Here is a 27,774-nt window from a genome sequence, read left to right on the forward strand (position 1 = left end):
CACCATTGATCCCAGATCCTTCTGGGACAGCTATTAAGTTTCAGATTTGGAGGCTCTGTTTTTCAGTGGTTCCAGTCATTCTTCAAAGACAGTTCCCAGATGTTACAGCTTGGTGAGGCACTGTCCACCACTTAGAATTTCTGCTATGGGGTCCTGAAACTATTGGTTATCACCCCAATGCTTTTTAATACGTATATGTAGTTGCCGAATCTCAGTAAACAAATTTAAACTACAGTTGGACATCAAATGATACACATTAATAAACAGCAGCTTTGAACAATTCCATTTTAAGTAGCTTCTTGAAAATTGGGAGGGAGGGTGCCTGTCAAATCTCTACTAGTAAATTCTACAAATATGGAGCCACCATCAAAAAGGCTTGATTTCTATTGGTAATAGAATTACAAATTACCTATTAGTAATAGGAGGTCTTTCCTGACCTCCTTAGATGTTGCTGTTTTTAACAATAATGAGTGTGAGGAATAAGTTGGACAGGTAGCTGTTTTGTAGGAGAGATATAAATAGGGAGCATCCATTCCACCGAAAGTGCCCAGTGCGGAGATAACCAGTGAAACAGCCTTACTTACAACCTGCATTAAAACCATGTGTGTTTCTACCCCAGAATTCGCCCTTTGGAGATTTCAGATTCTTCTAATTTTACTATTCTCTACCTAGCAATGAATAAACCAAGTCCTGGATAGCTAGTGTCGTATTAGTAGTCTGGGGAAGCAGTAGTGTTCCTTCATATGTGCTTCCATTTCTGAAGTAATTGCAGAAATTCTGAACTGTATTTGAGACATTCTGTGCACATATTAAAGAACTGTTTCAAAAGACTATTATGATCTATACAAAATTTTTAAATATCCTTGAAACTGCCAGCATTTGGTTCCTTAGCATTTTCCCAACGTTTGTATCTTTTTACTTAAACATAGTTTTTAGCTAGTGACATGGTTTATTGCATGTTATTGTATTTTTGAATTTATTATATTGTGCTTTTAATGTCTAATTATATTGTACATTGTGAACTATCCAGAGAGTGACAATACTAATAGGACAGTAAATGAATGAATGACTTCCAGAAACTTTACCCACTGTTATGTTGCTCAATTTGGCAATAATTTGGCCGCAGTCTGCTACTCTTTTCAACTTCGCAACAAGGTGGCCTGTCTCCAGAAGGAGTGTTTTTTTTCTCCTGCACTGCCTGGGTAGATTAGGACCTGGAAACCCTTTCAGATATTACTGAACTCTGCTTCTCATCAGCCCGTTAGTGTGAGAAATTATGGGAGTGGCAGTACAGTGGAGGACCACAGGTTTCCCATTGCTGGTGGTGTCCTCCTATTCAAATAGGTCATCAGCAATATATTTTACTTCATTAGTCACATTAAAAGGAAATATTAGGGACTGCATTGTACCTTAGTCTGAAAAGTGCAATATAAATGGGTAAGAAAGGGATTTTCCCAGGCAAGTGTTAAGACCCGCTTTTCCACCATAGTACATTCCACGTCATCATCAATTAGCACTACGTCCTTTTTCAAAGCTTTTACTGCGAAAAATTCATTCTTCCCTTTCAGCTCAGCAAGCAGCACCTGTAAAGCAGAAGATTACAGTACTTTGGGATAAAAATGGTAAGGCTGATTTTTGGGGCCGTCCAACTGATAAAATCCTGATCAAATCTCTCACTTTGTGATCTGAGTGCTACTATTTTGATATCATGTCCTTTTGTACAATTCTTCACAGTGTTGTGCAGTCTTGAATTCCAAACACTGATCATAGCCTAAGCTTTTAGAGTTTAAGGTAGAGATTATCAGATGTGCAATTTGACAGATTACTTGAGTGATCAGAGGAACAATAACAATAAAGGCAATCTGTTGGCCAAGAAGTAATGAGAAAAGCAACTAATTCAATGAGTTCCTTTAGAAGTGTAATTTTCTGAACTGTGGTCCAGAGCTGCATACATTGTTTGATGTTCCTTCCTAACACAACATCAGTAGAGAGAACAAAACTTTCCTACAGCTAAATAAATTATTCTATCTCCCACATAGGCCTCCTAGTGATTAGCCATTCAAAGGACTGTTCAGGTTCACACCAGCTCAGCTTCAAAATTTTAATTGTATTTTAATTGTATTTTAATCATTTTATTGTATTGAATTTTAATTATTGTAAGCCGCCCAGAGACCTCTGGGTAGAGTGGGCGGCATATAAATTAAATAAATAAATAAATAAATAAATAAATAAATAAATAAATAAATAAATAAATAAATAAATAAATAAATAAATAAATAAATAAATAAATAAAATGCTGCAGCCTTCAGGGCTTCCAGGCCAGCCACTGTGAATCAGAGAAAAGGAGTTATATTACCTCTTTTTTTTTCTTCTTGACAAATGCCTGCACACAAGGTGGGACAGGCTGCATAAGAGCCACTGTTCATAAACATTCACATAGTATTAACGATATACACAAGTTTATATGCTGGTGGGAATGGAGAGACACTTTCCTAGTGTGCCTTTAAAACTCCTTCAGAGCCAGGTTAGTATGTTTATCAGGCATTTATTCAGTACATAAATGAAGCCAACCTTCACACTAGATAGAACAAAACTTCTGTTTCTAATTCAGAAACCTTATTAAAGAATCAAGCAAAGAGTAGTTCAGTAATAGTCAGTTGCTTTCATAAAAACATTCACATATAATTTACTAACTAAGCCTTATTTAACTCAATAAAGGTTAGTTAGTTATTGCTGTTAGGGGACCTGGTTGTGGCTCTGGAACATGCTTAGGCTGGTCTTGTCCCCTTTGGTAGCTAGCTATCAGAAGACAAAGGAAGATTATTTCCTTTGTCTTCTTCATCTTCTTTCTTACCTTCTATTTTCCTACTTTTTGGCTGATTGTCACCTCCCTTTTTCTCTCTTTTTAGTGGCCAATCTGCTCATGGAGCTGGAAAAGGAACTGAGAAGAAGAAAAATGTAGCGAGAAAAATTAAGGGGAGATGAACAGCGGGCAGGGAAAGGCAGCCAGTGGCAGAGGTCCACCAACAGAGCCCCGTGGTGCAGTGGTTAAACCGCACTATTGCAGCCTCTGTTCAGATTTAGGTATTTTATTTGACTCAAGGCCAGTCTTCCATCCTTCCAAGGATGATAAAACTCAGCTTGCAGGGGGTCAAGTTGTTCCTTGTTTAATTATGCTGTAAACCACGAAGAGAGTGCTCTAGCCTTAGACCTTATCCCATTCTTATGCTGGGCTTTAGCAACCGCCTGCCCTCATCACAAGGCGTTATATGGCTAGGGACTATCTAGTCCTTCGAAATGTAAACAAGATGAAGTTCAGCCATTTACCTACCTTTCCAAAGCTTCCTTTCCCAAGAACTTTGTGGAAAATAAAACTGTCTATGTTGAATTTTCTCCTATTGGACGGCCGTGATAGTGATCTTCCCTCCCACAGCCTATCATATTCACTATTATCTGTAAGAGATTAAAATCAAACACACATTTTTCAGTTATGAGAAATCCTGCTTTCCCCACATTGGCTTGCTGATGAGTCTGTTCCCATAAGGAATTGAAAATATGGAAGGAGAAATTGAAGATGTCAAAGCAATCCTATATAAACAGAGGTCATATGATCCAAAACCACAAAGTGAAATTTGGGGGCACTGTGCCACTTCTACCTATGTTGCTTACAATTTTAGCACTGGGGCCAGTGGGAGGAGTTTTACTTAGATAATTTTTATGCTGCCCCTTGGGCCTTTTTTTAAATTTAAATGATGTACCGTATTTTTAATGTTCCCAGCCATTTTAAGAACTGCTTTAGTGCTTTCAGATCTTGGTATTAATATCTTTTGCTGGTGGTTTATTTCAGTTTTATAATTATAAATGTGTTCATATTTCTTCTGTTGATTTTATTTGTGGTATTTTATTATGGTTTCATTATTTTATTTATCACATTTTAGCTGAATTTGCTTGGACACAGTTCTGACAACTTTGTTTATTGCACAGCTGAAAAGTGAGGAACAAATAAGTAACTATTAGCAAGTTTCCCTGCAAGCATATGCCATTAAATGAAGCATCACAATCAGAGAACTGTCCCTGTATCACCACTGATGGTAGGGAAAGGACTCTGATAAGAACCACAATATTCAGGCAGCCTCATGTGATACGAAATAATCCCGTATGTCTCAAACGAGTATGATGGATTAGGGAAGATGATATTGAAAACGAATCACCAAAATTTATAGTTCGATTAAATATCTGCCCGAACCACTCTGGACCCAAAGCACTACTCACCATTTCACTTTATGTCTACGTACATATAAAAACACAGTATTTCAATAGGTTTAGTGAAAGCCGCCTTTCAATCCCTCCCTCCCCTTGAAGATTTAGGTAAAATACAGTTAACAAGAATACATAACAAGGTTGCTAGTCATGTAATGCCTATAGGATGAAAAAAATATTAATGAAATAAATCTATCCCAAAGTCTGCATGAGTTTGGTACTGATTATCATTTGAGCTCATATAACTGATAGGGGCATGGCTGAAAGAATACGTCTGAAGAATGACTCTTTTTTTTGGTTGCTCTGATTTATTTGGTCAACTTATCCGTTAGAACATATGTCACAATTTTAGAAAATCAATATGTCCATGTAATTAGTCTGCCCATTTTCCAATTAACAGCTGTTAGTGATCTTGCAGTTAAACAGAAAGATATTATCTTTTTTAATGATTTGAGGTGGAATTATCTCCTGCAAATAGTGAGAATAAAGCCCAGGCTGGCAAAAGTTAATTGACTTCAATTTCTTTAAAAACACCCAATAAAAACTTAAAAGACCACCACATGTGAAAGTATGACACAACTTGATTACAATTTCCCCAATACTTGACTGAAGATTCCCTACTAAATTAGCTGAATTTCAGAGGGGCAATGTATAATTCTAATGCAGTGCTCTTGTGTCCTAACCAAGTGAGAATGACGGATGGGTTTGTGCCAAGTAGTGTCATCTACTGATGTTAATATCAGTTTTTATATCTGTGAAGTGGTAATGTTACATTTCCCCCCCAGCCATCTACTGTCATTGATTCCATTCTTCCTAGAGAATGAGTGTCTTCCTCTTGGATCACAGGGAGCAAGGTGCAACCTGAAGGGTTTGAAACCAGGAAGCCTGAAGTCCTATCAGCTGCAATCCCATTTTAGATGTATTACTGGAAAACAAATATTTGAAGAAAAATAGACTCTGTTTCCCATTCTTTAAAATAAAGATATTTATCATTAAGTGTGAAAGAGCAAATGAACAAGGGTGAACAGAAGCAGAATTATTATTTTTTAAATACTTTGTTTACACCTTCAAGGAACTGGAAGAAAATGGGTTGGTTATATACCAATACCTTTTGGTGTATAAGACTTAAGAAGCAGCTCTCATAACAAAGTAATATCCAAGAAGTCATATTCTAACATTACCTTCTGCACAACTGTTGTATGCACGAAGTTACTGTACCTGCTGTCCCTGTCTTTGCATACACAGTATTTTTTATTTTTACGAGCAACATAAATTGTTTGTATTGCAGCAGTGGTTTGTAAGTCAGCAGCTGAAGTTCCATTGTACAGTTAAACGAACAGCGTAACATTTAGAGCCAAACTGCCGTAAGTTAAGGCATCTCTATAGATATTATCTGCTGCCACACAAAGTTGTGATACTCAGTGTGCAACAGACAAGGTCTATGGAAACTTATTAACTTAGAAATCTTCCTCTAAAAGCTACACCATTTGCATAACTGCATAATAAGATTTCAGCCAATTTAAATTATCACAGAACTGTAGAATAAAGAGTTGAAAGGAGCCTATAAGGTCAAGTCCGAACTCTTGCTCAATGCAGGAATCCTAAAGTACACATCTATAAAGGGTAAAGAAAATAGACTTATTCTTCACCTGGTGCATCTCCACCTAAGGTTTTAGGTTTCTTATCAAAATCCTGGTAAATGCCAACACTTTCTACTGACCCGGAATCAGATTTTCTGGAAGATTTCTGAAAATAAACAACATACATTCAAAATAATTTAGCACTTAAATTACCAGTTTGTTTTTCATGCTAAGATGTCCAAACTTTTAAATTAAATATTATTACATTCTTTGGCTTTACGGGATGTGTTTTCTCATGTAATATGAGCCGTGAGTGTACACATTTCCTTTAGAGATAAATAATGAAGGATTTTAATATTCACTGTGTTGGTCATCATCCTGTCTTACTAGGAACAATATTTTCTAAAAAATGTAAAGGTAAAATAACATTACGCAGCTGTGTGATTTTTTTTATATTGAGATTGTATCTGTGAAACGAAAGCACATACAAAGTGACATGCCTATGAATTTGTCATGTTGTCATCATCATCACCACCATCTTAGAACTGCAAATCTGGAAGAGACACTCTGTGTGTTTAGTCGTTTAGTCGTGTCCGACTCTTCGTGACCCCATGGACCAGAGCACGCCAGGCCCTCCTGTCTTCTACTGCCTCCCGGAGTTGTGTCAGGTTCATGTTGGTTGCTTCGCAGACACTGTCCAACCATCTCATCCTCGGTCGTCCCCTTCTCCTCTTGCCGTCACACCTTCCTAACATCAGGGTCTTTTCCAGGGAGTCTTTTCTTCTCATTAGATGGCCAAAGTACTGGAGCCTCAGCTTCAGGATCTGTCCTTCCAGTGAGCACTCAGGGTTGATTTCCTTTAGAACTGATAGGTTTGTTCTCCTTGCAGTCCAGGGGATTCTCAAGAGCCTCCTCCAGCACCACAATTCAAAGGCATCAATTCTTCGGCGGTCTGCTTTCTTTATGGTCCAGCTCTCACTTCCATACATCACGACAGGAAAAACCATAGCTTTGACTATTCGGACTTTTGTTGGCAAGGTGATGTCTCTGCTTTTCAAGATGCTGTCAAGATTTGTCATCGCTTTCCTCCCAAGAAGAAGGCGTCTTTTAATTTCGGGGCTGCTGTCTCCATCTGCAGTGATCATGGAGCCCAGGAAAATAAAATTTGACACTGCCTCCATATCTTCCCCTTCAATTTCCCAGGAGGTGATGGGACCAGTGGCCATGATCTTAGTTTTTTTGATGTTGAGTTTCAGACCGTTTTTTGCACTCTCCTCTTTCACTCTCATTACAAGGTTCTTCAATTCCTCCTCACTTTCTGCCATCAGAGTGGTATCATCTGCATATCGGAGGTTGTTGATATTTCTTCCGGCAATCTTAATTCCGGCTTGGGCTTCTTCCAGTCCAGCCTTCCGCATGATGTATTCTGCATACAAGTTAAATAAGCTGGGGGACAGTATACAGCCTTGCCGTACTCCTTTCCCAATTTTGAACCACTCAGTTGTTCCATGACCAGTTCTGACTGTTGCTTCCTGTCCCACATATAGGTTTCTCAGGAGACAGATAAGGTGGTCAGGCACTCCCATTTCTTTAAGAACTTGCCATAGTTTGCTGTGGTCCACACAGTCAAAGGCTTTCGCATAGTCAATGAAGCAGAAGTAGATATTTTTCTGGAACTCTCTGGCTTTCTCCATAATCCAGCGCAGGTTAGCAATTTGGTCTCGAGTTCCTCTGCCTCTTCGGAATCCCGCTTGTACTTCTGGGAGTTCTCGGTCCACATACTGCTGAAGCCTACCTTGTAGGATTTTGAGCATAACCTTGCTAGCGTGTGAAATGAGTGCAATTGTGCGGTAGTTGGAGCATTCTTTGGCACTGCCTTTCTTTGGGATTGGGATGTAGACTGATCTTTTCCAATCCTCTGGCCACTGTTGAGTTTTCCAAACTTGCTGGCATATTGAATGTAGCACCTTAACAGCATCATCTTTCAAGATTTTAAATAGTTCAATTGGAATGCCATCACTTCCACTGGCCTTGCTGTTAGCCAGGCTTTCTAAGGCCCACTTGACTTCGCTCTCCAGGATGTCTGGCTCAAGGTCAGCAACTACATTGTCTGGGTTGTCCGGGATATCCAAATCTTTCTGATATAATTCCTCTGTGTATTCTTGCCACCTCTTCTTGACGTCTTCTGCTTCTGTTAGGTCCCTCCCATTTTTGTCTTTTATCATGTTCATCTTTGCGCAAAATGTTCCTCTAATATGTCCAATTTTCCTGAACAGAGCTCTGGTCTTTCCTTTTCTGTTATCTTCCTCTATTTCTTTGCATTGTTCATTTAAGAAGGCCCTCTTGTCTCTCCTTGCTATTCTTTGGAAGTCTGCATTCAATTTTCTGTAACTTTCCCTATCTCCCTTGCATTTTGCTTCCCTTCTCCTCTCTGCTATTTCTAAGGCCTCGTTGGACAGCCACTTTGCTTTCTTGCATTTCCTTTTCTTTGGAATGGTTTTCGTTGCTGCCTCCTGGACAATGTTACGAGCCTCTATCCAAAGTTCTTCAGGCACTCTGTCCACCAAATCTAGTTCCTTAAATCTGTTCTTTACTTCCACTGTGTATTCATAAGGGATTTGGTTTAGATTATACCTGAGTGGCCCAGTGGTTTTTCCTACTCTCTTCAGTCTAACCTTGAATTTTGCTATGAGAAGCTGATGATCAGAGCCGCAGTCAGCTCCAGGTCTTGTTTTTGCTGACTGTACAGAGCTTCTCCATCTTTGGCTGCAGAGAATATAGTCAATCTGATTTCGATATTGCCCATCTGGTGATTTCCATGTATAGAGTCGCCTCTTGTGTTGTTGGAAAAGAGTGTTTGTGATGACCAGCTTATTCTCTTGACAAAACTCTATTAGCCTTTGTCCTGCTTCGTTCTGAACTCCAAGGCCAAACTTCCCTGTTGTTCCTTTTATCTCTTGGCTCCCTACTTTAGCATTCCAGTCCCCTAGAATGAGAAGAACATCTTTCTTTGGTGTCAGTTCTAGAAGGTGTTGTAAATCTTCATAGAATTGTTCAATTTCAGTCTCCTCAGCAATGCTGGTTGGTGCATAAACTTGGATTATTGTGATGTTGAATGGTCTGCCTTGGATTCGTATTGACATCATTCTATCATTTTTGAGATTGTATCCCATTACAGCTTTTCCCACTCTTTTGTTGACTATGAGGGCTACTCCATTCCTTCTACGGGATTCTTGCCCACAGTAGTAGATATGATAATCATCTGAGCTGAATTCGCCCATTCCTGTCCATTTTAGTTCACTGATGCCCAGGATGTCAATGTTTATTCTTGCCATCTCCTGTTTGACCACCTCCAGCTTCCCAACGTTCATAGATCTTACATTCCAGGTTCCTATGCAGTATTTTTCTTTACAGCATTGGACTTTCCTTTCACTTCCAGGCACGTCCACAGCTGAGCGTCCTTTCGGCTTTGGCCCAACCACTTCATTAGCTCTGGAGCTACTTGTACTTGTCCTCCGCTCTTCCCCAGTAGCATGTTGGACGCCTTCCGACCTGAGGGGCCCATCTTCCAGCGTCATATCTTTTAGCCTTTTGTTTCTGATCATGGGGCGTTCTTGGCAAAGATACTGGAGTGGCTTGCCATTTCCTACTCCAGGTGGATTGCGTTTAGTCGGAACTCTCCACTATGTCCTGTCCGTCTTGGGTGTCCCTGCACGGCATAGCCCATAGCTTCTCTGAGTTACTCAAGCCCCTTCGCCACGACAAGGCAGCAATCCATGAAGGAGAAGGCAGCAATCCATGAAGGAGAGAGGCAGCAATCCATGAAGGAGGCAGCAATCCATGAAGGAGGCAGCAATCCATGAAGGAGAGAGACACTCTATGGACCATCAAGTCCACCCTCTGTCAATGAGGCACTGTGAGGAATTGAACTCTATGGAGACACTCTATGGACCATCAAGTCCAGCCTCTGTCAATGAGGCACTGTGAGGAATTGAACTCACAATGTCTGGTTTTATTGCCAGGTACTTAAACCACTTAGCTATCCAAGAATTCTAATGCTGGTAGATATAGCTGTTGCCTTATGAACTGATGACAAATAAAATGCTGTACAATTAATTTTGTTTGTGAAATCTTTCTCACCTGAAAAAAGATCTCATGCGTATCTCTTTACTTTTTAAACTTTCTTCCGTCACCACAAAAGATGGCAAAGATCTGCTGCTTTTTATTTTAAGCAGCAAACACCTAAACATCTAGAAACCCAACACATTCAATGTTTATTATACTGGACTAGACTATTCATTGAACTATAGAATATGCAAGAAATAAACTATTGTTGTATGCAGATGATCATTACAACCACATAAGCTCTTGGCTGCTGGAACAGCAGCTTCCTTCCATTTTCACACCCCCAGACATAAGAATGAGCTCTAATACAGTGGTCCTCAACCTTGGGCCTCCAGATGTTCATGGACTACAACTCCCAGAAGCCTTCACCACCACCTCTGCTGGCCAGGATTTCTGGGAGTTGAAGTCCAAGAACATGTGGAGGCCCAAGATTGGGGACCACTGCTCTAATAGATGGAAGGATCCTCCCCCTACAAGTAAAGCTGGTCATGCAAGAGACTGAGTCTTCTGATCAATAAAACAACTGAGAATACACAGCAATAGCTTAGATCAGTGGTGTCGAACTGTGGCCCTCCAGATGTTCTTGGACTTCAACTCCCAGAAGCCTTCACCACCACCTCTGCTGGCCAGGATTTCTGGGAGTTGAAGGCCAAGAACATCTGGAGGGCCACAGTTCGACACCACTGGCTTAGATGAACAGAACATGCAAAGAAGATGAGCATTCTTGTTCACAGATGTTTTCCTGAATAAAAGTTCTTCAATGGTGTAATATTTGAATAAGGACATTGTAATATTTGAACATTTATACAAGCAGTTGATTTAGCAATTTAAAATTTATTCAGTGGCTCAAATCCTATTTCTTAATTTATGTTTGTGAAATAGTATTGATGTCCCAGTGTGCAAATTTTGGTAACTAAAATCTTCCTACTTCTATCACATGGCTTTTGCAACTCCTGTGCAATCCCTTTCACTGTGTGCAAGCCATGGGAAATGGAAGTCTTTAATTACCAAACATTGTCACTGCTGGATGATGTTGCCAGCAGGGAAAGATCTCGTATTATAAAGGGGATTCAGAAAAGGTGTGGAACAGAAGCAGATGTTTTTAATTACCAAAAATTGCTTCCTACCTGGGACATGACCATCATTCCACAGGTTTAAGTTATATTAAAGGATTTCAGCCACAGAGTATGAGGTGGCTGCTCCTAGCCGGCAAATAAAAGTGTCCCCATTACGGTTCTGGGAGATGCAAGTGTGCACGCATGCGTGCTGGCTTAATACATGCACACGCACTCTCAACGATCATGTCAAGGACTATTCATTTGTTCTTTAGGAACGGACAGAACATTATATACTTTCTTATACCAAGCAACACGAATTCAGCCACAAAGCGATGAGCAAAATGTTACTATAAATTTGCACATCATCTGAAATTCATGTAGACAAGTTGCCTTATCTTCATGAAACAGTGGGATAATACTGATTACAAGGTATCCAGAACTTGGAAAAAGTAATTTATATTAACTCATAGTCCTGAAAGAAATATTCATAAGGGAAGGATAATATAAGACAAGCACTAACTAGACGTACCTGACTAACTTGAGTTAAAGCTTCTGCCAATAGTTTCTGATTGATTCCACAGAGATTTGCCACTTTCTTTTGACATTTGTGGTGCACATTCATTCCACATTCTAAAAGAAATTAAAGTATTAATAGCATTAGTATAACTGCAATTGAGAAGCATGAAAAATGCATTTATTACTTTTCCTGTTCCTGAATGGTGCATTATTCATTCAAATCCTGCATCTGAAAATGACTTCAAGATTTTTTCCTTTTGCTCTTAATATGAAAGAAAAAAAACATAACAGCTAGAATATAAACTACAGCATTTACATGGAGGCCATCTGTTTTTTCTCGTATTCTCTTTGAATACCATTGAAGGTTTTCAGGTAACCCTTAGGTTTGGCTAATAACTAAACTGAAGCTATCATACATTCACCATATGATGAGGAGAAAAGACTCACTGGAAAATTAAAATAATGCTAGAAAATTGAAGGCCATAGGAAAAGAAGACTTAATAGGGAATAGATTGTTAATGAGAGGACTTTTCTGGAGGTCATTCATTTATATGTCAACATAAGTCAGAAGCAACTTAACAGCACATAGCAACAGAATTACACAGTTAAAAAAAACCAAGTCCAAGAACAACACGAAACTCATCCCTTCCCCTTCAACAGTGCCACTGTTTTGCTAAATGCCTTTAATGCCTCAGTGAAATAGACTGTACCTTCACATTTTAATCCTTGTTTAACTAGTCCCCAGAGAAGACTACCACAATGATCGCAGAAAGTAGGACTCATGTAGTTGTAAACTTTAAATCTGTGAGGCATATCGATGTGGAAGCGCTCCTTCTGAAACTGAAGAAACATTTATGTTAGAAAAAAAGAAATCATACACATATTTGGAAGTCCCTCTCATTAAACTAAATTTTAATCCATTTAGTGACAAAATGTCAAAAGTTTGAAGAAAATCAAATTCACTGATCAAGGGAAGACAGCAAGAAATCTCTTCTTTATGGAACTAATCAGCCTATAAGCTTGATACAAGCCACAAGTTTAATAAAATGTTATTAGTCCACCCACCAACTCGTACAATTGTCTCTATTGAAAGCACTCCTGAACATTTCTAAAATGTTCAGGAAATGGTTTGGCTTTTGGTGAATCTCTGGAGACGTTAGCCTCTATGATCAAGATTTAAGCAGAGTTTGGCTTTAGGTATTTATAAGTATATGTGGCCTGTGTAATATGCAACTATGAGCTGCATTTTAATTCTATGACATAAAATACATAATTATGTTAACAAATATGTAAAACACTGTATTACATACCATTGTGTCTCTGCTGTTTGCTGCAGTACCAGTACATCTGCCAATTATTTTATCAATGCATTTTTTGTGAATAGCAGCATTGCATTCTTCAGAAGAGAAACAGTAACAGAAAGATAGAGATAAGTTTAATCTTCTGGAAGGGGGATCTACATAGATTTGTACCAAAATTGTACTTATTTTAAATAAACATTGCTACTTCAGTATAGAGGTTTTTTTTTAATCGTTTTCATTTAGCATTTGTACTGTATTTATAATTTCACCTACTTCAGTGGTAACAATACTTGGAAAAGCCTTTACTGTTAGAATTTAACTATAAATTGGCCTAATGTACCACATCAGTTTTGTTAGTTAAGGGCTGCAGACTAACAGGGCTGCCTGGATAATGGTAGATGTAACATCTTGATTTTACCAGCACCTGCCCTAGTGAAAAAATAACAACAGTTAATGCTGCTGATCACCTATCGCTATCCACAAATAAAAGACAATAGAGCCAACTTACGTCTACATTTGTATCCCTGCTTGTTTAGTCCCCTGCAAAAGAAATGAGGGAAAGTGGTTAACCTTCCAGAACAGAATTGAGGACTTCAGAGATACAGGCCAATCTAATATTCTAGGGCAGCGATAGCGAACCCATGGCACGCGTGCTACAGCTGGCATGTAGAGCCCTCTCTGTAGGCACACGAGTCGTTACGTTGCTGGATCACTACTCCCCTAATCCCCACAACCAAACCTGAGGAGGTGGCTGCAGCCTCCTTCATGACACTTATTCATTCCAATTAAATATTTCTTTTCCCAAGGAAGATACAAATCAGTTCTGAAATGAGGCAGTATCAACATGCCAATGATACCTATATTTGCTAATACATTTATGCCACCCTAGGAACAACTTTCTTAGATAATCAAGTCTGTGATCAAGTGGATAACAAACTAAATAATATATATATTGCTACACTGAATATTCAGCTCAAAATGTGGGGCAACAGAGCACAAAATGTGCCCTGAAGCACAGCCCAAGGTACATTTTTCTTTTACTGCTGCTTGGTTTCACAGCAGTGGCTGCTTTGACCCAAAAATACATTCAAAACTGCACTGTGGGGGTGGGGGAGAGAGAGAAATGTGGGGGTGGGGGGGGGAGAGAGAAAAAGGAGACCCATCTCTGGAAGGGTCAGTTGCATATCCTCCTGTTTCTCAAAACTGCCCTCACATTTCTCTGCTAGTGGGAGAAGGTGAGCACAACTTCAACTATGTAGAAAGTAAAGTCAAACAGGGCACTGGCCACTATTAGGTTCAGCACCAAGTCTAAGGAAGAGCTAGGCAAGGTACCCTCTGGGACCCCAATGGAGGTCTCCCACCTACCCCAGAATACAGGTGGCAACCCAGCAAGCTTAGCAGCTGGCTGAAGGAAATCAGGCAGTACTAGTAACTAGCAAAAAACAGAGAGGGAGCAGTGTAGCCTTTTTTGATGATGGGCAACATAAAGGAAGAAAAACTACCAGTTTTGGGTTTAATTATTATCCTCCATTCCATCAAGCTTTCGAAGACAGCCCAGACAGCACTTGAGGAAGGGTTAGTGCAGGGAACAGTGTTGCCTGTTCTTATATTTAAGGGACTTGTGCTGACAAGGTGAGTCCAAAGAGAAGCTTAGTGGCTGGCTTCTATCTCTTGACAGGGTTCAGAAGGTACTAAATAGAAACTCCTGTCATGAATCCTAATTCTGACTACATTCATTTCCATTCCTAAACCCGGATTAGCAGAGTAGAGAAATGGCCAACGGTAGTCTTCAGTTCTGCACCCTGACTAAAGGTATATCCAAACATATTGACAGAATACAATTGCCCTCCTCACCAGACAAAGTCTTTGCAGACAGAACAAAATGTAGGTTGCCCAAAGAAGGTGGCAATAAACTCATGGTTTTTGATGTAGTGGATCTTTGCCTGTTTGATTGCGCCTCTTCTGTTTATAGTCACGGTTCCCTCGTCTTCCCTCATTGACTGCTTGCAATCTGGAAGCAAATAAATAAATAAAAAAAAAAGGAAATGGAACTACAGAAGTAGTAGTTGTTTCACTTTAACATATTTAGTTATATTTTACCAACTAACTGTTAGTAATAAAATACAAGGCATGGGGTGGAGAGCATGTACTTGTTCCTCTTCTGTATCTTCTCTATCCTACGGACAGTGTTTCTCTGTGTATTACTGATTTCATGTTGAAAAAAAAAGGACAGGCCTGGCCCAGCAAACTGCATTCATCCGGTGTGATCTCTCCGCAAGGGCACAGACACATCGACCACAAATGCATTGCTGGAAAAAAATTCTCAACCCTTTCCCTCCTTGTTCTGGCTGCTGGAGCTTTAGAACACAAGGTAAAGCATACATCCTACTAAGACAGGGACAAGAAACTGAATAATATGCATGATCATCATTATGCTATTCCACAGCTTTATTCTCAAACACTGAAAGAAAACCCCAAAATTCCTTAGCGCATCGTTTTGTTAAATTACATCTATCGGTGCAGTTGTGGCTAGTGTTACTAGTGAGTAACACAAGGAACACTTCCTCTTCTACTTTTCCTCCTCAAATAAGTATTTGAGTAGAAAGCAACGTGTGTCACAAAACTGATTTTTTAAATTAAAAAATGTTGAAAATGTATTTATTTAAAATATTTTACCTCGTCTTTCTCCTTAAAAGATACCAAGGTCTATCACAAATGCCTCAGTTCTCTCTGTGTATTTAAAAAACAAAACAAAACAAAAAAGCCAAATGCTTTTATTTAGAATGTGAGATTCAGATGGATGGGAAAGGAAACATGTAGGTGATGTGAAGACACGAAATGAACTTTTTTTGGCTTCCCCCAGCTACTAAGGCCAGTTGGAGTTACAGCAAAATGTCATATAAATAAAAGGAAGGTGTGTGGAATTAATGCTAGTAAAGTTGTTGTGTTCATTCTAAATCAATGAATGTGTTAATTAGAAGCAATGATGGAGTTACACTTTCATGAAATAGCTCTCCAGTCTTTCATATTCTCTATATAAAGACCTTGAGCCAGACATCCTGGAGAGTGAAGTCAAGTGGGCCTTAGAAAGCTTGGCTAACAACAAGGCCAGTGGAGGTGATGGCATGAACTATTTAAAATCTTAAAAGATGACGCTGTTAAGGTGCTACATTCAATATGCCAGCAAGTTTGGAAAACTCAACAGTGGCCAGAGGACTGGAAAAGATCAGTCTACATCCCAATCCCAAAGAAGGGCAGTGCCAAAGAATGCTCCAACTACCGCACAATTGCACTCATTTCACACGCTAGCAAGGTTATGCTCAAAATCCTCCAAGGTAGGCTTCAGCAGTATGTGGACTGAGAACTCCCAGAAGTACAAGCTGGATTCCGAAGAGCCAGAGGAACTAGAGACCAAATTGCTAACATGCGCTGGATTATGGAGAAAGCCAGAGAGTTCCAGAAAAACATCTACTTCTGCTTCATTGACTATGCAAAAGCCTTTGACTGTGTTGACCACAGCAAACTATGGCAAGTCCTTAAAGAAATGGGAGTGCCTCACCACCTTATCTATCTACTGAGAAACCTATACGTGGGACAGGAAGCAACAGTTAGAACTGGATATGGAACAAATGATTGGTTCAAAATTGGGAAAGGAGTATGACAAGGCTGTATATTGTCCTGCCGCTTATTCAACTTATATGCAGAATACATCATGCGGAAGGCTGGACTGGAGGAATCCCAAGCCGGAATCAAGACTGCCGGAAGAAATATCAACAACCTCTGATATGCAGATAATACCACTCTGATGGCAGAAAGTGAGGAGGAATTAAGGAACCTTGTAATGAGGGTGAAAGAGGAGAGTGCAAAAATGGTCTGAGCTCAACATAAAAAAAACTAAGATCATGGCCACTGGTCCCCTCACCTCCTGGCAAATAGAAAGGGAAGATATGGAGGCAGTGAGTGATTTTACTTTCTTGGGCTCCATGATCACTGCAGATGGAGACAGCAGCCACGAAATTAAAAGACACCTGCTTCTTGGGAGGAAAGCAATGACAAACCTTGACAGCATCCTAAAAAGCAGAGACATCACCTTGTCAACAAAAGTCCGCGTAGTCAAAGCTATGATTTTCCCTGTAGTGATGTATGGAAGTGAGATCTGGACCATAAAGAAAGCTGACCGCCGAAGAATTGATGCCTTTGAATTGTGGTGCTGGAGGAGTCTCTTGAGAGTCCCCTGGACTGCAAGGAGAACAAACCTATCAATTCTAAAGGGAATCAACCTTGAGTGCTCACTGGAAGGACAGATCCTGAAGCTGAGGCTCCAATACTTTGGCCATCTCTTGAGAAGAGAAGACTCCTTGGAAAAGACGTTGATGTTAGGAAAGTGTGAAGGCGGAGAAGGGGACGACAGAGGATGAGATGGCTGGACAGTGTCATCGAAGCTACCAGAATGAATTTGACATAACTCCGGGAGGCAGTGGAAGATAGGAGGGCCTGGCGTGCTCTGGTCCATGGGGTCATGAAGAGTCGGACACGAGTAAACGACGACGATATAAAGACAGTTTCTGGAAAGGTTTCCTACTCATTTCTTTTCATGTATTGTCCATGACAGCATTCTGTAACACAGAGGTTAACAACACATACAATCCAAAAGTTGTATTTGTTGCTAACTATAGTTGCTCCACCATCTTAGAACTGCAGCCTCAAATGTTTCCAAAGTAAAAGTAAATCTGTTTGCAGAATACTTTCAATTGGAGGGTCAGCTGTAAAACTCAACAGAAGGGTGATGTCTTATTTGGGGCACAACTTCTGTTGCCATTTGCAAAGTTTTTGTAGCAAGGTGAGATGATTAAAGCATAACATTTGGACCCAAAACAGTTCATTCCCTATGCAGGGGAATAAATGACATCATGGCACTTAGTATAATGATAAGAAAAGATAGTGTTTTATCAACAAGGACAATGACTCTACATCAGACTGTATCAATTCAAGTTGAAGCTAGAAGGGAAAGAATTCTATGTACACTAAAATAAACAGTAGGGGTAGTAGTTGCTTTATTTTAAGCAACGGTTTTATGGCATGACATAAAATGAAAAAGGGAGATAGAACTAAATACCTCCAAAAAGCCGGGTCTGCAGTAGCATCTCTCTGCCTTGCCTTTTCTCCAGATCTTAGAAAGGTTATGTTTCCAAGTGCTGACTCTATCCTAATTCTACCCTTTCTATAATCTCTTCTACCTGAAGTCTATCACTTTTCTTTTTATTCTTTCACATATCTCCCTTCTCAAACCCAGGACGTAGCTAATCTGGGCTTTATCATGAGTAATATGCCAGAAATACATACAATTGGGGTCTACATCTGCCATTCTCAGTGGGGACCATATGGCCTCCTGAGGAGCACTGGCACATTGGAGGCGGCCACAGATTCATCTGCTCCTAGAACCTGAGAAGAGGTCCTAAAAGGGCAGTGAGAAGACAAGATTCATTGGAAAACACAATGATGCTAAGAAAGACTGAAGGCAAGAGGAGAAGAGAAGACTGCACTGACTCAATGAAGGAAGCCATAGAAGAGTATTTAGGACCAGGGAGAAATATTTATTTAAAATATTTTTATCCTGCCTTTCTCTTTGAAAAGGACCCAAGCCGGCTTACAACACTGAAAGACAATATTTAAAGTTGAAAACAATGAGTATACAATGGTGGTTACTATAATGTGAAATGCGGGGATATTACTTAAGCTTGAAACACTGTGCATACACATATACACTCACACAGAGATTTATGTACTAACCCAAACAAACAAACAAACAAACAAAAGGACAGAATCATCTGCAACTTTGAACTTGTCCAAGGTCAGTTTGATTGTCCAACTCTGAGAGGGCAAAGGTAGGCACTGCAAAGTCTTTCTCATTTTAGCAACCTTAATAAGGGAGCCAAATGAAAATGAAAAGGCTCAGAGTAAGAATGACCTTTTCTTCCAAACGATGAGACTCACGGCATATAAGAGGAGGTTGCCTTTTAATTTAGCAGTATCCCAAAACATACCCTTGGGTGCCCAAGCTAGCTATGCAGCCTTTTTGAAGACTTCCCTGTTCTTAGCTCACAAATTTAGAAAGACATCGTCACAATTCCACCACTATAAGCAAAAGTAAACAGCTTGTTTTCCATGTCTTTCCCTAGCAAAGGAAATGGGAGGATAATATCACATCTGCAGTTAAACACACACCCTGAATCTGATGTTTCTAAATGATACATCCCCAAATGTGTATAGACATGGGATAGTTTTAGCTGCAGGGTCTGGAGAGCAGACACCTGCTTCATGCTTGCTATTTCTAGCTGCTCCTCACATGGTTCCCCTCAAACTACGCACTGGTTTGCCACAGTACAAACATAGGACAAGGCAGTTACGGACAGTAAAAACAAAACAGAGGCTCTGGTCTAAACTAGGTAGCAGGCAAACAGACCCAGATCAGCCTTGAAACAAGAGGACAGTATCAGACTGAATGGGCAGTATTTATCTTTACTCTTTTCTTAACAAATGGAGAGAAAAATAAATTTCACTCTAGCTAGTATCTCTTCTTTAATCTTGCTGAATTTAAAGCTCTGTCTTGAAACATTATTAAATACTTGGCAAATTATTATTCATAATTGCACAGAAGAGCAAGTGGCCAAGTAGTGGTTCAAAAATTACCTGTAGCCTCCATACACTTCAAGCCTGGATCATACACAATTCAAGATGAAACATTTTGTACTTAACTGTGTAATCCCAATTTTCACTCATAACCAGAAACTAAAGAGGAGAATCCAGTCATGATGAGGACTTGCCAGATAAGGGAGGTGCTGGAGACAATAGGATAGTTGCAAGACAGGTAGAAAATACAAGACAGAGGCAAAGAAAAGGCAAAAATTGTACAGGACACAAAAGCAATTAGTATACACAAAAACACAAAATATAAACCTGCATATAGGATTATAAATTATTTCAATGCTTTTGTGATTAAAAGGGCAGCACCTGTTGCAGCAACTGTTGGCAAACCAACAAATGGTTCTAGCAGCAGTTGCTACATACAGAAAAGTTGAAGCAGTAAGGCTGAATAATTGCCTCCTCTATCTTGCATTGCTTTAATCTCCACAGAGTGTTCAATTGTAGTTAAAACAGAATTTACTTGTATGCTGTTGAAAACAACATAGTTTTCAACAGCAGCAAGGAGTAAATATTAAAATTATCTCCTCCCCTGTAGTAAAGTGAATATTTTACTACATTTGGGTGCCTGGCACACGCCAGGAACCAAAAAAATATTTGTGTAACACCTTCTTGGGAAGAGAGCAGCAGTCGGTTTTTGAAGATAGTGAGAAGGATTCATGGAGGCATCCAGGTTTTTTCTTTTAAAGATGTCTCCTGGCTTTCTAAAAGTTACCACACACATTCTGCTTTTCAGCTACACAAGCTTAGAAGCTAGCCTAAAAGATGCCCACAGAGCTTTGTGCTTGTTTTCCTCCAGAATTGGTTTATAAATATGGAAAGGTGGATCTAGGTCTTCCATCCCACTGCTTCCTTGAAAGAAAAGGATTGTCAGCCAAAAAAAGTGCACTCCATTTTTTTGCAAATAGATTTGCTGCAGTTCAAGCGGCACACAGCATTTGTCCTCATGGAGCCAGACAGCCTCATCGAAGGAAACTCAGATGTTCCTCCAAAAGTTCATTAAATTACACAAGCAATCTGCCCACATCGCATTTCCATGACATGCATCTGAATATGATTCACACTTGCATTGTCAAGTGACAGGCAAGTAACATGCACAGCAGGAAGTAGCTGAATCCCTGTAATGAAGTCTTAGAGTTGATGAGTAAATATAGAGGGAGAAAAGATTCTTAGTTTTCCTCTGCATCTCTTTTCCCTGAATGCCTCTATATCCTTAAGCAGAAGAGTTGGAAAAAGTTAGGACCATCTCACACAAACTTTGCTTTTATGTGGGTTATGTGTATGTATGTATGTATGTATGAGAGAGAGAGAGAGAGAGAGAGAGAGAGAGAGAGGGAGGGAGAGGGAGGGCGGGAGGGAGAGAGAGATTTTGCAAATTCTGTCATTCACAGAATCTTAGGAGAGCAGAGTACTGACTGGCATTTTAAAAAACTTCATGTCTCAAGGACAAAAAATGTCCCAACTGTACAAACAAAAGTCCAAATCTTAGTCAGGATTCTTTACGAATTTTGACTAAAATCAAGAAGTGATGTGGATGAATAGTGCAGACACAATACTCGTTTCAATCACTGTCATCAGAGGAGAAGAGCAAACATTGCTCAAAACTATTCTCTGTCTGTTCATTACAAATTGGGTATTTGTATCAATGTAACTATTGCAAATATAGATACTGCAGATCTAAAGATTAGGAAGTAAAAAAAATCTGGCAGTGAAAAAAACCCTGATCCATTTGAAAAGTGGTGTTGGAGTTTTATAAATGTTATGGTCTGCCAGAAAGAGAAACAAGTGGGGCCTAGATCAAATCAAATCTGAATGATCTCTGAAAGCAAAAATGACTAATTGGAAGCTATAATACACTGGATACATCATGAGAAAGCAAGACTCGCTGGAAGAGATAATAATGCTAAAAAAAAGTGAAAGGCACTAAGAAAAGAGGAAGACCAAAAGATGAGTGGGACTGACTCAATAATGGAAGCCACACTGAGTTTGCAAGCCTTGAGTTTGCAAGATGGGCACAAGTCTTCTAATGATATAGCTTTTGGAAGGTCACTAAGCGTTTGCCTCAAAATATACACTCAAATCATTGGCAGCTGATTAGTCATTGGATTTCCCCTACTCCTCGAACATGTTTGTTGTGCAAGACAGCTTTAAAATAATTTCCCCCTATTGAAACTGTTTTACAGAGAAAGCAACTGTCAGACCCTTTCTTTCTGAAGCCAAAGGCAGACACATTTTAATTCCAGAAAGAGGCACCTTTTCTGGCTACCTCCAAAGCCGCCAAAGAGAAATGGTTGTTCTGCACTGAAATAAACCTTCCACTATCTTGCTATGTTCTACAGCTGGGTAAGGTAAACACCTCTGTTTGGATAAACAAAGAAATCGACAACATATCTGCGTGCTTTTTAAAAGCGTCACATTTCTGTCAAGGTAAAAACGGAAGATCTGTTTTTGGGATGTCCCGATTTCTAATGTGACATTACAACAAAGTGTTCCTTTCCATTAAAAACAACAACACTTCTAAAGGGTTAAAAAGAATTTTAGGACCAATCATTTTGGAAGCCGTGGTTCTTGGAGCTGAAGTAACCCAAACCAAAAGTCAAATGGACCATGAAGTAACTTAGGACTTGAGCTGAAGGTGGAAACAGGCAGGATTTACACTGTCCTTATTACTTCAAGGAGCATTATCTAAATGCCTTTTAAGTCCATGACTGGGTTTCCGGCCTCAAGGGAGATATTAACAGGAATGACATGGAATTTGTTATTGTTAGTACTGCTGCATCTTGTAGTTGCTCATTCAGATAGAAAGTATAACATTGCTAAAAAACATTTATCTAAATCATCTTTGCCATTTGCCAAACACCTGACAGGATGTATTTTTCTTCATACAAAATACCAGAACATTATAATTCATATTTACATAAATAATACTGAATCACAACTCTCAATTATGATCAAATTTTGACAAGCACAGGTAAAAAGGCAGTATTCAACCATTTTCTGAAAATTCATGTCTTTTGTAAACACAAGGAAGTTTCAAATGTTGTGATTCATTCACTTCTTTATCAATGTATATACTGCCTTTCTTTCATAAATGGGATTTAAGGCAGTACAGAATAATAGTGAATAAAAAGCAGAATGAAAGCAAGATCATATATTAGAAGAGAATTAAATTAATGACATAAACTGAAAACAATACAGACATAGTTTAAACACAAATTGTTAAGGAACCTATATCATCCAGCTAGTAACATGAATGTTCCTCAACAAATGGTCTACTACCCAAACCTGCCATAATAATTAAAACAACAACACATGATTTGTCCATCTCTAGGACATGAGAGCAACAGTTTCCCTTAGAAGAAGGTTTCAGAGACTGGGAGTGGCTGACCTAAATTGAGAGCTGAATACTGTATAGAGGTCTCGATTCCCCAGCATGGATAAATTCCCAGCATAGTAATCACAGCAGTGTCACCTATCTGATTCTGCAGTTCTGCTGTAATAATAGTATCAAATATGTAGGGGTTTTTTTACAATGAAATTATAGCAGTAATAAACTGCACATAGACCAGAGCATGTTATCACACTTTCAGCTATTCTGGCACTACTGGCACTACTAATTAGTGAATTCCTAGTGAGTGGAACAACCAGAATGTAGTGTTTCTAGAAATATATGCAGAAAGCTGTCTCTCTAATGAACAAACAGTGGAAGCTCCTTAGATAACAGGAGCATTGTGTGTAAACACTGGAAGTAGTCATGGTCAAAGAACCCCCAGACCAGATGCATGACTGAAATTTCATGCTATAGGTTTGATGTGTGCTCAAAAAAATCATTAAATGATGAAATTTACATACTGAGAAATGTTTACTTACTGCACTGCCTGCCTTAATTCCCATGTAAAATATTAACCTGGAACACTTAGTTAACTAATCAGTTAAGATTAATTGATTTTTAAAACCTTTGACTCACAAGGAAATGCACGTAATGATTTCATACGTAGCTAACTACTAGAAATTCACAAAAAACACAGTAATTGTGATGCAATATTCTTTTTTCCCACATGGATTGGAAAATAAAGATTTGCTTATCTCAGCCCAGGTTATCTGTAGTCCTTTTAAAAAATATGGCTAGTGCTCATCTGGTCCTCACAAGATGACAGGAATTCTGGGAGCCTGATCTTCTGCGAGTCATAAAGCAGCCATAATAGCCTAGAAAGGGGTGTCATTAGTAGAAAGATCCTGATTCCGCACAGTCTCTGAGGAAGGCAGAGAAACTGCTTACAGATCAAAGGAATCAATTCTGCTGAAGCAAAGAGTGACTGCCAGTATGTGGCCTTGGTATTTGCTGATAACAGGAATACTCTGAGAACAGAGTGAGGGAAATATGTGAAGTGGGGGAGAAGGAATCCATGAAGAAAGCAGAAGGTAGTAATGGAACAGTGAAAAATAATAGTGAAAATGGCAGAAACCTATTCGCCCTCTGAAAAATTGTGAGTGGAAGTATTTCCTCCTCTGGGCCCACTTTTAAAGTGATTTCAAGCAATTCTAACTCTAATGAACACAAAAAGGATGCTTTGTTGTTGAAGAGAAGAATTCCTTTCCCTCTCTTCTTCCATGTGTTTCCTGTTTCAAAAAATTTGCCTCAGTCTCAAATTCTCATGAACCTGTGCATCAGCTTCAACCACTGCAATGCAAAATTCAAATTCAGTTGGTGGCCTGAAGCCTGTTGGTATTGGTTTAAATTTTGTATAACTTGCCACAGCCAGCTCTTGCTAATTGGCCAAAATCCTGGGCATGTCTTAGTTGATTAAACAGCTCAGATGTACCCCAGCACCTTCCCACTTACTATTTTATTTATTTATTTATTTATTTATTTATTTATTTATTTATTTATTTATTTATTTATTTATTTATTTATTTATTTATTTATTTATTTATTTATTTATTTATTTATTTCATACCCCACCTATCTCGTCAATTGTGACCACTCTAGGCGGCTTACAACATACACTTAAAAAATAAACATATAACAAACCACATCACAATAAATAATTTACATAAATTAAAAGATAGAATAAATTTTTTCCCCAAAGATGGCGAGAAACAGGATATATTATAACAGAAAAAAGAATAATTAGGTATTAGGTGGAAAGGGGGAAGGCCTGCCTGAACATCCATGTTTTCAGTTGTTTCTTAAAAACACCCAGCTAGTAAACCCTACACCAATTCTAGCCATTGATTACTTTTTAGGTATAAATCTAGTCATACTATAACCAAAGAAAAAACAAAAAGTCACACAGAGAGACAAACGAACAAACAAAAAACACTTCTTCTCTTGTTCTTCTTCTCTTGTATATACCAATGGTGCAAGTCCTACATACATAGAAAATTCATTGCATTTTACCCGGGAACAGTAATTCTATGGCATTATTACTCAATAACCTAACAATCATGTATCTATGTAGAGGCAAAACCAGAAAAGTAGAAAGAAGACTGGATTAGTACAGAAGAACCACAAAATATTTTCCTTAAATCTGGTGATAGGATATTGAATTCTGTTGCACATGTAAAGGCCCCTAGACATGTATGGAATACGGTGTACTGAGCAAAAGAGCTCACGGCAACATCTAGAGGTAGTTTCAAATGCCTCTGCATACTTCCAAAGCACCTGTTCTCCATAGAGTCCAGGACAGGACAAGCAATAATGATGGCCTCTGTCATCTACATACCAGCAGAGAAACTGGAGGAGATTACACCTGGATATAATTTTTATTCCTTGCATAAATTATAGTAACTTAAATTGGCTTTCATTCCCATGTGAAAGCACATGACCAGAAATGGTAATCAAAGGATCAAAGAGATTCCAGGCTCGCAGCTCTGGTAGTTCAACCTCTGTGTTATTGAAATCAGGACAAGCAAAATTGACAGTTGATGATATTGAGGTGGCTACCATTATCTCAGAACCGGCCTCCTGTATTCACATATTGAAATCTTTGAAGCATGGAAACAAAAGCTTTAGGAAAGCTTATGCACCTCTGAGGAGTTAGAGCAGGTTGGATTTGACTGGACGAGACAACTCCGATGAACAATTACAACCTCAACGCAGAGGGGAGGACAAGGGTTAGTCCTTAGCCAGAAAAGGGTCAATAATCATGCCCACCAAGAAAGGTGTTAGAAAAGAAACTTGTAAGTAGTTAAGCCATCATGAAACTGGGGAATGAGAAGGAGTACAATCCTTACGACAGAATAGCTTTCTTGCTTTGCTAAATGTGTTGTTATCTTGCTTGATGTTCATTGCCTGTAACTTTTTACAGTATTTGGCAGATCGTCTTCTCCCACCCAGATCTACCCGGATCACCCGATATAGCCAGCAGGGGCGGCTGAGGGGTCTGACGCCGAGAGAGGCCCGGAAGGAAAAAACACGAAACCGGGCCTTCTCGGCGGTGGCCCCTCGGCTGTGGAATGCCCTCCCAACAGAAATTCGGCTGGCACCCTCGCTGGGTGTTTTTAAAAGCCAGTTAAAAACTTGGTTATTCAAGAAGGCCTTCCCTCCAGTCAATTAAGTCTTTTTCTCTGTTTCTCTCTCTTTTTTTGGCTATTCCATCTTGGTAATCCTCTCTTTAAATTAATTGTTTTAAATTGAAATATGTAATTTTATGATTTTATATATTTTTATACTGTTTTGTTTTATTTTGTAAGCCACCCCGAGTAGACATGGTCTAGAGGGGCAGGGTAAAAATCAAATAAATAAATAAATAAAATAAAATAAAAATTTTGCCAATTATTTGAGTTTGCTTTCCTTTTTGCATAATTTTAACTATTTTCCAAGAAGTATGTTCTTGGATTTTGTAACTATTTCTCATTACTTTGCAACCATTCAACCTCTGGCTTTGCCAGGTGAAATTTCTATATTGTTTTTACTTTATTTTTTTAAAATAAACCTTTTAAAGAGACCCTCTGATCTTGAGACTGTTTTTATGAGAAACTCAGGTTAACTAAATTCCCACAGCCCTACCAAGGTTTGGCTACTGACTTCCTGGTATGCCTCTAATGCATTGTTAAGGGTTCATTTGTATTTTGGGGGATAGTGGCAGCTTCTACAGAAATAAGTGGTGACCCCTTTTTTGGAGCTTCAGTGGGTTTACATTCAAGGTCCTGGAAGCTTTTTATGGTTTCCCCTGCCTTGGAGGAATAAGTGCTGATCCTAGGAAGTTCTACTAAGAAAGTCTCAAAGAGGAGTCTCATTTAATATATGTGAAGAAAGGTTCTACTTTTGCACCCATTATGCAGAGCACTTCCTGGTGTACAGACTGGACTGAATCCATGATCACTTTTACTATATGTTTTAGACAAAAAAAACATTCTTACCTCCATCTTCAAGAAAGTATTGTACAGCCATCAGTACTTTCCCTTGAGGTTGTAAATCAAGCTAGGAAGAAAGAAACCAATGAAATATACAGTATGTCGTTATGCTCAAAGCCTACAATGTGACACCACATTTTATCTATCATTAGCTGGCTGTAATTATGCAAACAATAGAGAAGTTATATAAAGTGTTGTTCTTAGCTTTTATGTGAACACAGTTACCACTGGTTCTCATTGTCACTATATCTTCTCACATTAAGAAAACACTATTCAGTGCTTTCCAAAAGTATATATGCCAAATTAATTAAGACATTTATTTTTGGGATAACTCACACTTTTGAATAAAATGAATGGTTGAACCCAATGGTCCACTAGCTCTGTCAACGCCACATTTTACACAACTGCGCATATTTTAAATTCCAAAATTCTGAGTGCTTATAAGAAAAACAATGGCATATTACTCCACAGCATCCTTCCCTAACTTGGTGCTCCCCAGATGTTTTGGACTTCAGAATCCTTCAGCCTTTGCCAAACATGGTCAATAATCAGGAATATTGAAAGTTGTAATTGAAAACATCTCGGAAGCACCAGGGTATGAAAATACATCACAACATGAAAGAGAATGAACTACACATTCTGGAAGGAGATGAAGGAATTAGACAAAAGGATATTCTTTTTCAACAGCATTTTCAAATTTGTAAAAGATTTTTGGTTCTGCAGTAGCAGTGAGGAAGTGAAGGGCTGGACTGCTCAAAATACTTAAAATATGGATGGAAAAGTAACTTGAAGAACAATTCTCCATTGATATCCCAGGACACACATCATTAATATTGCAGAAATATATGCAAGGCAATTGCAAAAAACACCAGA

General features: G+C 39.0%; 1 protein-coding gene across 1 annotated transcript in view; it reads right to left on the reverse strand.

The window, feature by feature from the left end:
- The window catches only part of PRKCD (protein kinase C delta), an 83,771-nt gene that overhangs the window by 13,716 nt on the left and 42,281 nt on the right, over positions 1-27,774 (reverse strand). Inside the window, exons 4-12 of the mRNA XM_020796665.3 lie at positions 26,908-26,968; positions 14,695-14,851; positions 13,349-13,380; positions 12,850-12,935; positions 12,250-12,379; positions 11,553-11,653; positions 5,910-6,006; positions 3,332-3,453; positions 1,410-1,583 (exon numbers count right to left, since the gene is read on the reverse strand). Coding sequence (XP_020652324.3) covers positions 1,410-1,583; positions 3,332-3,453; positions 5,910-6,006; positions 11,553-11,653; positions 12,250-12,379; positions 12,850-12,935; positions 13,349-13,380; positions 14,695-14,851; positions 26,908-26,968 — 960 coding nt within the window. The remainder of the gene's footprint in view (positions 1-1,409; positions 1,584-3,331; positions 3,454-5,909; positions 6,007-11,552; positions 11,654-12,249; positions 12,380-12,849; positions 12,936-13,348; positions 13,381-14,694; positions 14,852-26,907; positions 26,969-27,774) is intronic.

Source organism: Pogona vitticeps, chromosome 2 (genome assembly GCF_051106095.1).
Source record: "Pogona vitticeps strain Pit_001003342236 chromosome 2, PviZW2.1, whole genome shotgun sequence".
Lineage (NCBI taxonomy): Eukaryota > Metazoa > Chordata > Lepidosauria > Squamata > Agamidae > Pogona > Pogona vitticeps.